The sequence below is a fragment of the Mercenaria mercenaria genome, chromosome 8 (genome assembly GCF_021730395.1).
Source record: "Mercenaria mercenaria strain notata chromosome 8, MADL_Memer_1, whole genome shotgun sequence".
Taxonomy (NCBI): domain Eukaryota; kingdom Metazoa; phylum Mollusca; class Bivalvia; order Venerida; family Veneridae; genus Mercenaria; species Mercenaria mercenaria.
Window position 1 is genome coordinate 58,414,094 of NC_069368.1, and position 17,012 is coordinate 58,431,105.

Consider the following 17,012-nt stretch of genomic DNA (forward strand, 5'->3'; position numbering starts at 1 on the left):
GCTATAAGTATTTGCACGGCAGTCTAATGGTAAAGCTTCGAATGTCAATTCAAAGGTAAATCGTTCGTACCATGGTCTGGGTACTTTAACGTTCTGAGAAGCTCTTGAATGTCACGGTATAGGACATGAATATTAAAACGGGGAGAAAGTGTGTAGGCGACCGGATAGCTCAGTTGGTACAGCATTGGAACTTTTCTCACCTTGTGATAATAATAATGTCACTACTGTTACAGTAAATAACATGTCATATTGTTATCATTATATGTACCTGTACAATCACTATGATTAATTAAGTTACAGTTTAACAAGATAAGTATCTATTTACAGTCAATGTTGTTTTAATCTGATGTTAAAACATATATTTTTTTTTGAATTTCTGTTACAATAGAAATGTATTATACATACTTTTCCATATTGTTCACTCCTGTTACATAACAATATATGGAAGAATTATATTAAATGCTTTAAATATATAGTCATAAATTTTGTTTGTTATGTTTTACAGAATGGTTATATATTTCAAAACTAATAAAATATTTTTTGCCTTTCTAAAAAAGAACATTTTGTCTAGGTTTCCTAGTCAAATTTCTCTCATGTAACAGACAGTGTCCTTTACATAACATATAATTATTGCAGTTATGAAAAAATACAAGATTATAAATCTTTTTTAAAAACCATTATCGCTATTTTCAGTATGGGTCATTTTTCGTATTTGATGAGCACTGGTTCCAATTTTATGTTCAATAAACATAGTAACTGTTCTAAGTTTTCTGTTTAAATGTCACTGACATAACAAAAAGGTGTCCTTCTTGATACACGCATGTCCCTACTGTAACATTGTATATATGTTCGATTATAATTTCCACTGTTACCATCTTATCCTTAATACCTTAGTACGTTGAAACATCAGCGTTTTCCTTTCACAAGAACACTGGTCAAAATTTAATTCATTGACAGAATTAAAAGTACAATTAATATCTAAACTACGAAATAAATTGATTTTTTAAATATCACACGAAATATATCGAAATTTTGTTTTGTGATACATATTGACCGTAGATGGTATTTTTCTATAAAACTAAATCTCAAACTTTCATATTGTTATGGTCGGAATGTGTTTTCCGTATCTTATGATAAAGTAGCAGTCACTGATATTATTGTCATGTAGGTTCTGTCTTCAGAATAGGTTCTATTTTGGTAAAACGAAGAGGTATTGAGCTTGCATTCAGTTAATTTTACAGTGAGGTAAATTCTGATGATTAAATCCACCAGATGAAAACAACAAAATTTATTCATGATGACGGTTAATTTTCGAAAGTTACCAGCTCCAAAATGTCTAAAATGTGAACATATAAAATATAAAATATGCCTAAGATCTGATACAGAAACATTCCTGAAAGATTTCAAAGTATTATTTGCAGTTTGATTTAGAATGATGTTTTATGTATTTGAAAGTATAACGTCTACGTAGTTTATTCCAAGTAGTAAACAAGTGGATGTAGCATTCAATCATTTAATGATAAATTAACGATATTATCGAACAAACAGCTGTATATTTTCCCCCTTAATGGCGGGCGTAAGAACAATTTTATAGAATTGACGATGATATACCACTTGCAAACGACAAATGAACTTCGTAAATATATACATACTCGGGTCAGGCTTTGCTATTTGAAAATAATATAGTACTTAATAGTTAAAGCGTGATGGATGGTTTAATACGTCCACTTTGAACGTGGCAGACAGTAACTCCGGTGTTCTACACACAAACGTTCCTGTATCTGACATATATGATTTAGCTATTGTCAGCCGACTTACTATCATTTTTGTTGTAAACTATATTTGTTTGTCAATAAGTAGATCATCCCTCTTTTCTGTAGTTGGTATATTGCCTGAAAACACAGTAAAAAATTAATATGATGATCATCTTCTTCAGTAATTCTTTCACATAATTAAAGTCAATCTGCTGTGTTTTAGAAAAGTTATCGACATACGTGATTCTTTAAACATGTTCTAGCAAATAGACATAAATTCTGTCAAACTGTGTAATAAACTAGATAATATAATTAAAACTATTGTAATAAGTTCATATGACAAGACATATTAGGAACATATTTCATGATTTCTGTTAACAAAAAGGTACATGTATATTGCCGTATTTTGGAAGTAGTTCTTATAATTGAATTATCTGTTCGAAGCAGGTGCTGATTTTCTACAGACTGGTGTAATTTAATATTATCTTGTATAAAAAAGCTTTCTGTATATTTTTATGAAATAATGAACGATAATGATAAAGTATAATGTTGCGTTTTTATCATTCCCTGCAGTGAATACTTTCTCTGTGTTTTCCTTGATAATTCCAGGTACCTGTAATTATACTTTTAGACAATTTCTTTTTAAATATTTGATGCAATTATTTTTTAATGAACTTCAGAGTGGTAGTAATAGTAACTTTTCGTTTCTCTTAATATACAAGTATAACAAACTTACCAATTTATGATTTTTCTGTGTGCCCACAATCACCTTTAGACTGATAAATAGCTTGGATGAGTGTACCACACACAATTAATTGTATATATACTGACGAGATAAAGAAACGCCTCATTGAAATTTGGCGTTATTTTTTTTCCTAACGCTTTAAATTGTTGTAAAATGTAGTAAATGTACATGTACTCTGACCGACAAACACAGTGAACAAAAACTCGCGCGATTTCATTCAGCCATTTGTTCACTTCATGTACCTGGTCATGATTTCCTCGTGCAGTCCGTGCATGTAAACCATGTGGTTTGATTGAACGATTTTTGCACATGTACATGTGTAATACGACACACAACCATATTTTCAGCTATTCTCTGAAAAAAACATTAGTTTTCGTAATGCCGAGGCTGAATTCTGAAGAGAGGGCTCAGGTTTTGGCTATGCTTGAATGTGGGCGAACGCAGGAACAAGTTGCTAGACGTTTTAACGTCTCTCGTTCGACAATTGTGCGTCTTATTCGACGTGTTAGAGACACGGTAACGTCTATCGATAGACCACGTTCAGGTAGACCGCGTGTAACGTCAATACGACAGGATAATTATATACGTCAACGTCATTTACGTGACAGATTTGTGACGGCGCAATCTACGTCACGTATAGTTGTAGGTAACCGTGGACGTCCAATTAGTCGACATACAGTGAGAAATCGACTCAGAGAACGCGGAATTACCTGTCGTAGGCCCTACCGCGGTCTAATTCTAACGTTACGCCACCGTCACCAACGTCTTATTTGGGCCCGCAACCATCGCGGCCAGCGTTGGCAGAACGTAGTGTTCAGTGACGAGTCGCGTTTCAACTTGTGGAACGCCGACGGACGTATCCGTGTCTATAGACGACGCCATGAACGCTACGCAAACAGTTGCGTTTTGGAGCACAATCGTTACGGTAGAGGTGGAGTAATGGTGTGGGCAGCAATCAACCATAGGTTTAAGTCCCAACTCGTCGTTTGCCAAGGTAATCTCACAGCCAGGCGTTACATCGACCAGATATTACGTCATGTAGTTGTCCCTTTATTCCGTCAACATCAAGGATTAGTCTATCAGCACGACAACGCGCGACCTCACGTTGCACGCGTCACCAGGGACTTTCTACAGGCTAGAAACATTAATGTTTTACCTTGGCCGGCGTGTTCACCGGACTGCAATCCGATTGAACACGCGTGGGAAAATCTCGGACGGCGGTTACGCCAACGTCAACCCCAGCCAGCAAACGTCCGGGAACTGGTAGTAGCGCTGCACTAGGAGTGGGCCAGAATCCCACGGTATCTGTTACGCAACTGGTGCGGCTCTATGAGGCGTCGCCTTGCTGCTGTGGTTGCTAGCAGAGGTGGCCACAAGCGCTACTGATTTTTCTAATGCAATTTCTCCGACCGGGCTATTAAAATTCAAGATTTAATCTTAATGCGACAATGAAATGATTTCTTATTGACCATAAATTCTTGTAAAGCATCTAATTTGCGAATGGAATTGTTCTTTTCTAATTTTGAATCACGGTTAACGAAAAAATGTATACCGAGTTTGAATGAGGCGTTTCTTTATCTCGTCAGTATATTTCCATGATGCTGTAAATTGTAATAATAACTTTGGATAACTTTGGTAATCCAAGTTTTTTATGTAGCGTTGACATAACCATGAAATATGCGGAATGTCTGCGATATAACATATTGAGACAATGTGATTGGTGCACGATGGAAGATAAATCACCGCTTTTTCAATATGCATAGTACCCATTTACTGAAATGCACGTGTTCGATTGTACAGCGGTATGTTTAGTACATGCATTTTATTTTTCAAGATTAGATTATCTCAAGCGCACGACATCTTATCTCGAGCGCTCAACATCTTATCTCGAGAGCTCGATGTCTTATCTTGTGCGCACGACATCTTATCTCGTGCACTCGACACTTATCTCAAGCGATTAGATGTCGTGCGCACGAAATAAGATGTCGTGCGCACGATATAGTTTAATATTAAAACAAAAATAAATGCGTGTCCTTAACATACCACCGTACGATTGAAATGAGTTAGTATATTTTCCCGTTCATAATCATGGTTCTTATATATAGTATACCTAGGGGTAGGTAATAACATGTACAGTGGCATTTTCTTTCTGGTCTAGTGCCAGTGGATATTACCACTTTGGTATCACCTTTCACAGTCTAAATACTGTATGTTTGTCTATACTTTTAATTAGGTCGATGCAATTTTAACCTTGTAACAATTACCAAAAATAAATTGCAAAGTACTATAAATCTTAATAAAAAACACAAAATGCATTTTCACGTTAAAGTTCTGTGAAATACGTTTTATGTCATTATTTATAGTCTGTGTTGCATAAAAACAGGTCAAGCAATCACACAGCATTACTCATTTCTTTCTTTTTATAATGGTTATTATAACATACAAAAATAGGTATACCATCCTTTTACCAGTCTATTCCCTCTGGGGTAGACGTTGTTCTTGACGCTTGACATGTCAGATGTATACTTTTGCCCTTTTCTACAACTCTGGTCCCTGTTATTGATATTTCTGGAACAAAGAATGACGGTGACACAATTAACTATCGTATTAAAAAGTTGTTGTTTTTTCATCAACTTCTATACAAATACAAAAAGACCAGGTGTATACTTTTGCCCTTTTCTACAACTCTGGTCCCTGTTATTGATATTTCTGGAACAAAGAAAGACGGTGTCACAATTAACTATCGCATTAAAAAGTTGTTGTTTTTTCATCAACTTCTATACAAATACAAAAAAACCAAGTCTTAGAGATTTAGGAATCTATAAGGAAACATATTATTTAACTAAACTTATAATCAGAACTCGGATCTTTTCGCTTATATATTTGAAGTCAATGTCTGTTACACTTTGCCTGTGGTGAAAGCAAAGAAATCGGTGAGTGAAATTAGGATATCGTATAAAAATTACATTTTATCCTACCTTCATGCAAGATAAAGGCAAAAATCAAGGGGTCAGATAAATTTTGCTTTATCTGGTCAGTGACTAGATAAAGCTTGGCGGACTACTTTTTGGATTTTTTTTTAAAACGACGCCATCTTGTTTTTGAGAATAACAAATTACTGCTAAAAGACATATTTATGCAATTATTTTCATAAACGCGCTTTTATTAGGTACGTGAGACCATGTCACAAATGTATAGTGTATGCATACCGTATTTGCAATTACTACAAAAGTTTTTATAACGGAAACGCTCGGAGAAACGGAAAGTGACTCATGTATAGCGTTTGTTAAGAATGTTAGCTTTCTACACTTCAATCTAGGAATATATTGCATCTGGAATGGAGTATTATTGAATAAAATCATCGAGGAAACGGTTTGCCTATTTGTTCTGTCAAGCGGCGATATGGCGTGTATATAAGTCTCGTCAATCGTTTGCTTGGTGAAGATGGGTAATCCGGCATTCAACTGAACTTAGGACAAAACTTCACTTGGCAGCAAATTAAAATTATTCTTTAATGTTCAGCACAACAGAGAAGTCGGACGCAAAGCAAAACAAGGTTAGCCTTTGTTTTTCGGCTCTTATTTTATAACATTTTTATTTTAAAGACCTGTTTGTGTAATGGTGGAGCGTATTAATTTCTGTGCAAGACAGACTCAGATCTAGTTGGTGGTAAATTTTAAATTTTAATTAAAGAATGATTTTAGATCAGAAGGTAGGATAGATAGAACATTAGATTACTGTCTTATAAATTTAAATTTATTAAGTTCGTCTACGTAAAAATAAAAGTCTCGACAGAGCCTCGACTTTTATATTTTCTCCGACTCACTTAATAAATTTAAATTTATAAGACAGTAACCTAATGTTCTCTATATTCACGTCTTCTTGAGATAATTTTTAACATTTTATAGGTGTAGCCGTTTACCACAACGCATTTTAGAACGATAATTAAGGTATTTTGAATTAAATCTACTTTTGTGGAATACTAATCAGCAGTTACTGTAGTAATACGTTTTAATTTGTAATGATAGTTTGTATGGTTTTGGTTTTAAATCTTACCTGGTTTCAACAGTCCACTACTTTCGGAAATGCATTCTATCAATTAGTTTAATTACAGTCAAACTTCATATGGTTTTCTCCACATGACCTGAAATGTAAAGATCCATACAATGTTTATTTACAGGGTATTAGTTTAATGAAATTCAACAAGGTTTGCGTGCATTCTGTCTGACAATTGTGGCCAACAGTTAAACTGACTTTACAAGCTATATTTATTTTGCACCGCTGCCATAAATACAGTTTACGGTTACTGACTGTAATCTTAAGCTTGCTCAATATCTAACAGTTCCGCTTATAATAAAATAAAGTACAGTATCTATTATATTTCGAGAAGCAGATGGGTCATCACTGTGCTTTGAAACCACTCTCGACTTGATACACCTTGTCTCCTTGAACAAAACACAGCGTTTTAGTCCTAAGATTTTTAACAGAGCAATAAAGTATGGCCAGCCCTCCTTTTTCATAGGTTACGTTCGTAGGGGTAGGATAGCATTTTGATGGAAGCATTCGTCTCGGAAACTCTGCAATAAAAATCATACCAAATTACCACATGTGTATAATTGCGTGAAAATATGTATCTTGGTTGTTACTGCACATTGTGATTTGGGGTAATTGTGCATGTTCGGATCAAATTTTTTTCTACAAAGTAGAATTTGATTAAACTCTGAGTTTTCAAACCTTCAAGATATATTTAGAAAATTCGGCAGATAAATATGATAGGGTAGGGTGCTTCATTTTTGCTAGACTGATTTGAAAAATTTCGACCAGACACAAGTTTTAAGTGCCGTGTGGCGGCTGTAAAAAGTTTCTCCGTACTTGGATTCAGTGCTATTATATTTTCTGGTCCTTTGAGACCATGGAGTCCATTCAACATATGTGTAATTTCAGCTTAAGCCGGTGCTAGGGGGCGTGAGAGGTGTTTCACATTTCATTACCTCTCATGGACAGTCTCAATCAAACCGAGTCTGCTATTATTCTTCTTGATTGCATTCTTTGCTTCCAAAGGATCTTTTTTACAGATTTTATTCATAATGGGCGTTCGTGGGAAAATCACAAGATTGATAACATTTTCACGAATAGACTTTTTTCAACAATGTAGATTTTTATGGAACTTCGAACAATTGTAAATTTACATAATATTATGATCTTTAGTATAGTGAAATAAAATGTATATGTCCGTGTGCTTGTTTTTGATATATTTACACTTAATTAAAAGCTCCGCCGCATATTGCACGCTGATTCTTTATACATTAATCGCAATTATAATAAGTGTGAAACTTAGATATCAACTTTTATCTTTAAAAAGATAGTAACGTTGTCGTTTTCATAAATTTACTCACTAGTTGCCATGTAGACCTATTCATTAAAGCCATACCAGCTTTATTCTACGTTGTCGATAAAGGCTTACGCATTACTTCCTATTTATCAACGTGCAAACTTCCTTAAACAAACCTGTGATTATTTTATTCTTAGCGAAGAAAGCTTAGAAACCAATATTGATATTTTCGACATTGAACAGATTATCTTCATTACATTTAAATCTTTTTGTTTATATTATCGAATATGAATGATATCATACTTGACTTTAGTATCTGATATATTTTTCTGTTAAGACCTCTCCTCATATGAAAAGTCTGTACCGTCACAATATCAATATAACAAGCGATAAGTCAATATAATAATATAATATAGACAAACTGTTACTAGTTAATCATATTTTATTTGCTTTTCAACTTCATAACGACTTACACAGCATAAAGAACTAAAGCAAAAGTTGGCACAAGATCTTACACATATGAATGCCTCCCAAACTTAACGTAACATTTTTAAACGTATTTTGTTGCTTTTAAATATTGAATTCTGAAAAAGTTGCTTTAAAATACACTTACTTTTCTTGGAGTGATGATTAATTAAAATATATCTTTGCTTGATATTCAAAAATTAACTACAATGACTTTACTTGGAACTTTCATCCTATAGACCTGTTCATACATTTTCTTTTAAGCCTTGCAATTTTTTCTCTTTCATCATTCTGTTGCAATTATTTCACACATATAGTTATGATTATGTCACGTTGATTATTGTTGAATCTTAATCATGTGAACTAACTTTGTTTTCACACACTATCATATTTGTCAGTAATGTTCTGATTGCTACAAGACATTATTGAGAATCAATTTTTGCCAATGGAAATAATTGGAACTTTTTATGAAAATCATTTTGGCTTCTTATTCTTGCATCAGATGTGGGATTAAATCCGTCAAATGAAACTCAGTCAATTTTAGATGCTATTGAGAACGCTAAACAACAGACTTCTAGAGAAATAAGAGATGTAAAATGTGATGTTATATCAATTAAAAGCGATATTGCCTGTGTAAAAGAGGAATTATCCTTCATGAAAAATAGGGTGAAGCTGGTTGAACAAAAGCAGGCCTCCCTCACCACTAGGCTTGATGAAACTGTAGGTAGAATCGATAGTTTAGAGTATTATAGGAATAATTTAACTTACGATATAGATGCCATCGACGGTAAGATTGAAAGACATAATGATATGTGTGATAGGCTTGAAGTCGCTCTAGATCAGGTTGAATCCGAGCAGCGAAAAAATTCAATTAGGATATTTGGCCTTACAGAACAACCAAATGAATCTATAGATAGTTTGAAGTCTTCGATCTCTGAACAGGTCGTCGAAGCATGCCCTGATAAAAGTGTTGATCTTAACTCAGTTATATTTGCTAAACGATTAGGAAGCTATAATCCAGATAATGCTAGACCAGTTCTTGTGAAGCTGAATAATTCCACTGATAAACTTAAATTATACGATGGTCGAGAAGCATTACGGGCAAATGGTGTTAAGCTAGCGAACGATCTAACCTTCCGTCAGCGCAATACCCTGAAAGACCTAAAAAATAAAGGCCAAAGAGGTTACTTCAAGGGTGGTCATTTACACATATTACCGGATGATGCAGACACTGATGAAAATCGCCAAGATGATTCCGTTAAAACGCGCTATATAAGAAGAGCAGTAAGATCTTATGGTAAACATAATCCAGTAGCATTTGATACGAACCAGTCTTCTCTGTTAAGTACCATTTCCGAGGAAATGGAACAAACTAATATATAGGGGTCAGGCCAAGGCATTACACGAATATTTCCTCCTCTAAACTGTCAGTTATTGCTTTTAGAATGGAATATCGAAGGTATCAAACATAAATTGCAGGATGAAGACTTTATTAAATATATCTCTAACTTTGATTTGATAGGATTGTTGGAAACATGGGAAATAGATATGTCACAAATTGTGATTATTTTTCCAGACTTTACAATCTTTAATTGCCCAGCAAAGAAGTCAAAAAGGGGTGGTCGTAACCTTGGTGGTATTATTGTATTAGCAAAAGACAGAATAGCTCGCGATGTAGAACGTATAAATAAGATTTTCCGTACGGAATTTGTCTCAAAATTAACAGAAACCTTCTACAATTGGACAAAGATTTATTGTATGTTTGTGTTTACTTTCCACCAGAAGGGTCTCCATTTTATGCGGATGAAATTGAATCCGGTTTCCAATGTTTGGAGTCTGAACTTCTTAAGCTTGACAATATAGATAATATGAGCTTACTGTTGTGTGGCGATTTTAATGCCAGGACGGCAGATGCTGATGACTTTGTTGTTTGTGAGGATAATGTACCTATGTTAAGTGAATATATTCACATATTTGATGTATCTGTCAAAATTAGGCGTAACTCTAAAGATAAAGTAATTAACAATTTCGGTCGAACGTTAATAAATGTTTGTAAAACTTATGGCCTATCAATTGTAAATGGTAGGGCAGGTAAAGATGTAAATATAGGTGAATACACTTTTGTTGATATTGTGGGATGTAGTGTTATTGACTATTATTTGGTATCGGGTTCCGTGTTTTCTATCATTTGAGATTTTTTCATTGATAATATAGCAGATTGTAAGCATTTACCAGCAGTGTGTTCTTTAAAAGTGCCCATTATGCCTGCGGAAGTCTTAAGAGAGAAAACTGACTGCCAGGAAGAAAATGTACTATAGATTTTCTGGGTACGAGGATGAATTGAAATTTAGAGAGAATATACGGAATAGCATTTTCAATGGTGACTTTGATGAATTGGAAAACCATATACAAAACCCCTCGGCAGATGTTAATGTTACAATTAACATATTTGAAAATTTAATATTAGAATGTTCTAAAGAAGTAAAAAAGTTCATTGTGAAGCGAAAGCACAAAGTTAATCATCGTAAATGGTTTGATAGCAGTTGTAAACAGATGAAGCTAAACAGAAATATAACATTAAGAAAGTTTAGACAAACAAGAAAACTTAGTGACCTTGACTCTTATCTAGCTGTTAAAAAGGAGTTTAACCATATGTGCAGAATGAAAGAACGAGAATATAACAGACAGTGTTAAATTCAATATCTGAAAGTGTACATGATCAAAAACAATTTTGGAAAAAAGTAAACAGTTCACAACAAAAACATAAAGATATAAACAATATAACTACATCAGACTGGTATGAACATTTTAAAAACGTTTTCCAGCAGGGTGAAATTGAAGACGTGTATTATGAAAATGACCTTGAAGAAAGAGAAACTCAAAATATAGAAAATATGACTGAACTAGAAAGTATTTTACTAAATGACCCTATAACCGATGATGAAATATTGAATACAGTTAAAGAATTAAAAAAAAAGGAAAAGCGTGTTCAGGGAACCTAATACCAGAGTATATTATTTACACTGTTGATATTTTGTTGCCGTATTTACGTAAATTTTACAATAGAATTTTTGTCTATGGAGATTTTCCTGACAAGTGGTCTCTTGCAGTTCTTATTCCTATACATAAGAAAGGTTCTCTGAATAATCCGGATAATTACAGAGGAATAGCATTATTAGATAGTTTAAGCAAAATTTATGTTAGTATTTTGAACATCCGTTTAACTTTTTATGCAAATGTGTTTAGAAAAATCACGGAAGCCCAAGGTGGATTCAGGTCAGGTTATTCTACGATTGATAATGTTTTTATTCTAAACTCTATTGTAAAGAAATACTTATGTCAGAAGCGCAAAAATTGTACGTAGCATTTATAGATTTTAAAAAGCCTTTGATAGTTTTGACAGAGTAAAACTGTATACTGCACTTTTGCGTCATGGAGTTCAGGGTAATTTGTTAAACGCAGTAAGAGGCATTTATAAATCTGTTAAGGCGTGTGTTAGAAATGGTACTATTCATAGTGAAATATTTGATTGCCCTATTGGCTTAAGACAGGGTTGTAATTTAAGTCCGGTCCTATTTTCTCTGTTTATAAATGAATTATATGACGTTATTGCACAAAGTAATATACATGGTATACAGTTGACATCTGACATTGTTGAAATTTTCTTGCTTATGTTTGCTGATGATGTAGCGTTAACCGCAGATACTATTAATAGTTTACAGAGAGAGCTTGATATACTATGTAACTATTGTAGAGAGTGGAAGCTAACACTCAATGTCCAAAAATCTTAAATAGTGGTTTTTAAAAATGGTGGACAACTTTCGAAACATGAGAAGTGGTTTTATAAGGGTAATAAACTTGAAGTGGTAAATGGCTTCAACTATGTTGGACTTTTTTTCACAAGTAAAATGTCATTGTTTAAAATGTCAGAGAGCATGGCTGTGAAAGCTAAAAGGGTTTTAATATCACTATTGTCCTCTTTAAATCATCTAATGCCTATGCCAAGACATGTGTTTTTTAAATTGTTTGATGTGAAAATTGTACCGATTTTATTATACGGATCCGAAATATGGGGTTTTCACCGTATGGAACATACTGAAAGAGTTCAAACATATGCCTGTAAACGATTTATGTCAGCCTCTCTTCGAGCATGTAATGCTGCAGTTATGGGCGATTGTGAAAGATATCCGATGCAAATTATTGCTGCTAAACGTTGTATCAAGAATTGGCTTAGAATTGTGACTTTGCCTCCAGACAGATATGTTAGAAAATGTTATAATATGCTTTTATATTATGATAGTATTGGCTACAAAAACTGGGTTACAGACGTAAAATTCGATTTGTATAAAATGGATTTGGCTATATATGGGAGAATCAGTGTGCTCCAAATGAAAACTTGTTTTTATATCAGTATGTTCAAAGACTAAAAGACCAGTATATCCAATTATGGAACAATGAATGCAGTAATAGTTCAAAACTCATGTCTTATAGATATTTTAAGACCTCTTTTAATTATGAAAATTATCTTGATGTGTTAGATATTAAAAAATTTAGATATCATTTTGTTGCATTTAGAACATCATCTCATACACTAATGATTGAGAACGGTAGGCATATTGGTATAGAAAGAGAGCAACGGTACTGTTTCTATTGTGAAAATACTGTAGAAAATGAATACCACTTCTTATTGGTTTGTCCGTTTTATAATACTATTAGATCAACATACATAGATAGACATTATTTTACTTATCCTACCCTACATAAGTTTAATTCGCTGTTGTCAACAAAAAATGAAACAATGTTAAAAAATCTTGCAATGTTTATTTTTCATGCAATGACCTTGAGAAAATCATTTCTTGGGGTATAGTTTTTTCTATTAACGCTCTGTATATGGAAAAAGTACGATCTTCACTTTTTAATGTAGTGTCATACTTTCTATGCATTGAAAGTTTATATGTGTGTATTTCAAAGCTAGAGGAATTATAATATAAGATCTGAATGTACATATATATATATATATCTTATTAAATGGGTAATTTGACACTGTAAAGTTCAATTAAAAGTACTGTACTTATTCAGCATTATCTCATAATATTTATCTGCAAATATATATAATCAAAATTCTAATTATGAAATAGATATACATTTTGGTAAATGGCACTTTACTAGTCTTTATGAATTTGTTTTATCTAATGTTTGTTATATACTGTGTACAGTCACACACACATTTGTGTTTATTATTTATGATTGTATTGTATATGTGTATGGGCTGGAGGCCTTTAACGCAATAAACTAGTTTGAGTTTGAGTTTGAGTTTGGTACCACTCTCGAATAGTTAAGGTTATGTATGATATGACTCTCGTGCTCTCGTACAATTTCCTGAGTTCAAATACCAGGTGCACGAATACTTTCTTTAGTTCCGATCCGTTCATACCGCACCATCGATGCTATTGTATGAGACGAAGGGAAAGAACATGGCACTGATAAATGCTTAATCGAAATGAACTGTAGCCTGTAGTATCAAAGTCATAAACAAGAAGTATCTTTTAAAAAGATACACGACCGTATTAGCCAATGCACACTTTAAGCTACGAAACGTGCATGCACTCTACACTTTTACATACGATAGAGTATTTTTAAAGCAAAACAAAAAAGAGTTTATAAGTAACATTTTCATGATTTTTATGTAGAACATATTTTACAGGACACATATTTTACATCATTATTATATTAATCTTAATCTAGGAAACTTTGACAAAAAAGACTAAAAAGCAGGAGTCGAAAAATGTGTGTGTGTGTGGGGGGGGGGGGGACCATTTTTGAAACCGGCAAGGGATACGAAATGACCAAAATTGGGGACGAGTTGACTAGGAGACGAGTTAATCGTATCCGTATCAGAGTGGCAGAGTATTGTTTATTTTCTTTGTGGGGAGGGGGGCGGGGGTAGTACTTTTGGAGGGGGCTGTGGGTCGAAAATAGGGATTCCGTTTACCTACACAGCGATACTTCTAATTAGACTTGTTATGGAAAATGAATGAGTGCTCGGTATTATTATTCTCAATGACCATTTTGAAATACAGTTTAAAAGCTGAAGCAGTGTTCCTTAAATAGGTATGTGCCAACGCCTTTGATTATTAAAGTCACGTGGTTTGTTTTCATGGTAAAGTTTATTTCGTTCGCCATATCACAATTTTCTACTAAAATATGAATACTTTTAGCATAGTGACCAGTAAATAGCATTAAATAATGAAAGGAAACGAAAAAATAGGTATTACAAATCAAACTTCCCTATTTTCATTTTGAAAATTTTCAAAATGGCCGAGATAATTAACCTTGCATCCGCCTATTTCAAAATTATGAGGCTGACCCAGCTGGAAAAGGCAGAAATAATTGAGAACTTATAAATTATTTAAGCAAAAGTTTCAGACTGAAGAATATGTTACAGTCTATGTACCCATGAGTCATACAGAAGCACTGGTAATGTTTAGATGTTTTCTAGCAGCTGCAGCCCCGATTCGATTAAAACAGGGTGATACAGAACATTCCTCAACAGGAAAGACTGTCCTATTTGTCATAATTCGATTGAAAATGAAATACATGTGTTTTATACTGTTCTGCAAATCAGAGATCAGGGAAGAGTTAGCTTCTTAGGCGCTGACCACTGAAAAATCTTAAATGAGAATAAATCACAATTTTATCTCTCCAGTATAAGTAGAATTAACTGGTATGTTAATGTCATTACGATTGTTAAAAAATAGACATACTTATAGATACATCATACGTATACTGTAATTTTGTCTTATTATTAACAGGCTTTATTGTGATATGTATAAGACAGCTTATTCTAAGAGAGGATAACTTTTCTTAATCACTCGTATTTTTAAATAAAAACCTAAATGGTAATTCTAATTCCTTTATACTGTTATTCAATATTTTAATGGCAATTCCGTGTTTTATACCATTTAAATGAGTAAGATAAATGTATTATTCTCTTTGTTTTAAACTTATCTGCCTCTCCATTTTATTTATAAATTGTATAACCCTGAAATGTCTGCTATAGGGTAAAGATAAGATACCCCTCTTGATTCTAGAATGTATATTATTCGTCAAGAATTGTTCTATGTCTTTTACTACTGTCTCTTATAAAATCAAATATGTACCTCTTGGTACAGATGTCATGCCTGTTCATTGATTAAAACGCCGCAAATTTTTGATCGTTATTAGTCCCCTACTGGTTGACAAATGTTTCCCATGATGAGACGACGTGTCATGCGCAAAACCCGGACCCCTAGCTCAAAGGTCAAGGTCACAATTGGAGGTCAAATGTCAACAAGGCTTTTTTCCTGTCCGGTCCACAACTCTCCCATCCTTGAAGGGATTTTAGTATTACTTGGTACAAATGTTCCCCGTGATGAGATGACGTGTTATGCGCAAATCCCGGACCCTAGCTCAAAGGTCAAGGTCACACAATTGGAGGTCAAAGGTCAACAGGGCTTTTTCCCTGTCGGTCCATAACTCTCCCATCCATTAAGAGATTTTAATATTAACTGGCACAAATGTTCCCCATGAGGAGACGACGTGTCATGCGCAAAACCTGGACCCCTAGCTTAAAGGTCAAGGTCACAATTGGAGGTCAAAGGTCAACAAGGCATTTCTCTTGCCGGTCCATAACACTCCCATCCATGAAGGGATTTTAAAATTACTTGGCACAAATGTACCTCATAATAAGACGATGTGTATTGCACAACTTTCAGACCCCTAGCTCAAAGGTCAAGGTCACACTTAGCAGTCAAATGTTAATATAGCATGAACAGGGTCTGTTTCGTGTCCGGTCCATAACTCTGACATTCATTAAGAAATTTTAATATCACTTAGCACAAGTGTTCCCTATGATGAGACGACATGTCATGCGCAAATCCCGGTCCCCTACCTCAAAGGTCAAGGTCACAATTGGGGGTCAAAGGTCAACAGAGTTTTTTTCCTGTCCCGTCCATTACTCTGCCATCCATGAAGGGATTTTGATATTACTTGGCACAAATGTACCCCATGATGAGACAACATGTCTTGAGCAAAGCCCAGACCCTTAGCTCAAAGGTCAAGGTCACAATTGGAGGTCAAAGGTCAATAAGGTTTTTTCCCTGTCCGATCCAGAACTCTGTCATCCATCAATGGATTACAATATTACTTGGCATAAATGTTCCCCATGATGAGACGACGTGTCATGCGCAAAACCGAGCACCCTAGCTTAAAGGTCAAGGTCACACTTTGAGATCAAAGGTCAAGAGGATTTTTTTCCAGTCCGGTCTATAACTTTGTCATGCAAAGCAGGATTTAGATATCAGTTGGCACAAATATTCCCCTGGATGAGACAACATGTCATGCGCAAGAACCAGGTCCCTAGGTCTAAAGTCAAGGTCATATTTAGAGGTCAAATGTCAAATTCAAAAATGACTTTGTACGGAACATTTCTTCTTCATGCATGGAGGTATTTTGATGTAACTTGGACCAAATGTTCACCACCATGAGGCACCCTTGTTTTTAGAATTACGTCCATTTGTTTTACTATAAACAGATTTTATTGTAACCTTTTTATTACTTGCGGTAGAGAAAAATCGTGACCACTTTTCTGTTGTACAACATGCATGTTACATCCAATGTTTCGGTGTATTTTGACCTATCTCTACCTGGTAAAGAGTTTCTTGTGGACTTATATTAT

At 34.2% G+C, this 17,012-nt stretch overlaps 1 protein-coding gene across 1 annotated transcript; it reads right to left on the reverse strand.

Annotated features, from left to right (window-relative positions):
- Positions 1–1,689: 1,689 nt before the first annotated feature.
- On the reverse strand, positions 1,690–7,905 carry LOC128558895 (uncharacterized). Its single transcript, XM_053549169.1, has 3 exons — positions 7,896–7,905; positions 6,937–7,076; positions 1,690–1,836 (listed from the first exon to the last, which is right to left on the reverse strand). Exons 1-3 carry the CDS (start codon positions 7,903–7,905, stop codon positions 1,690–1,692), a joined length of 297 nt encoding a protein of 98 aa, XP_053405144.1.
- Positions 7,906–17,012: the final 9,107 nt, after the last annotated feature.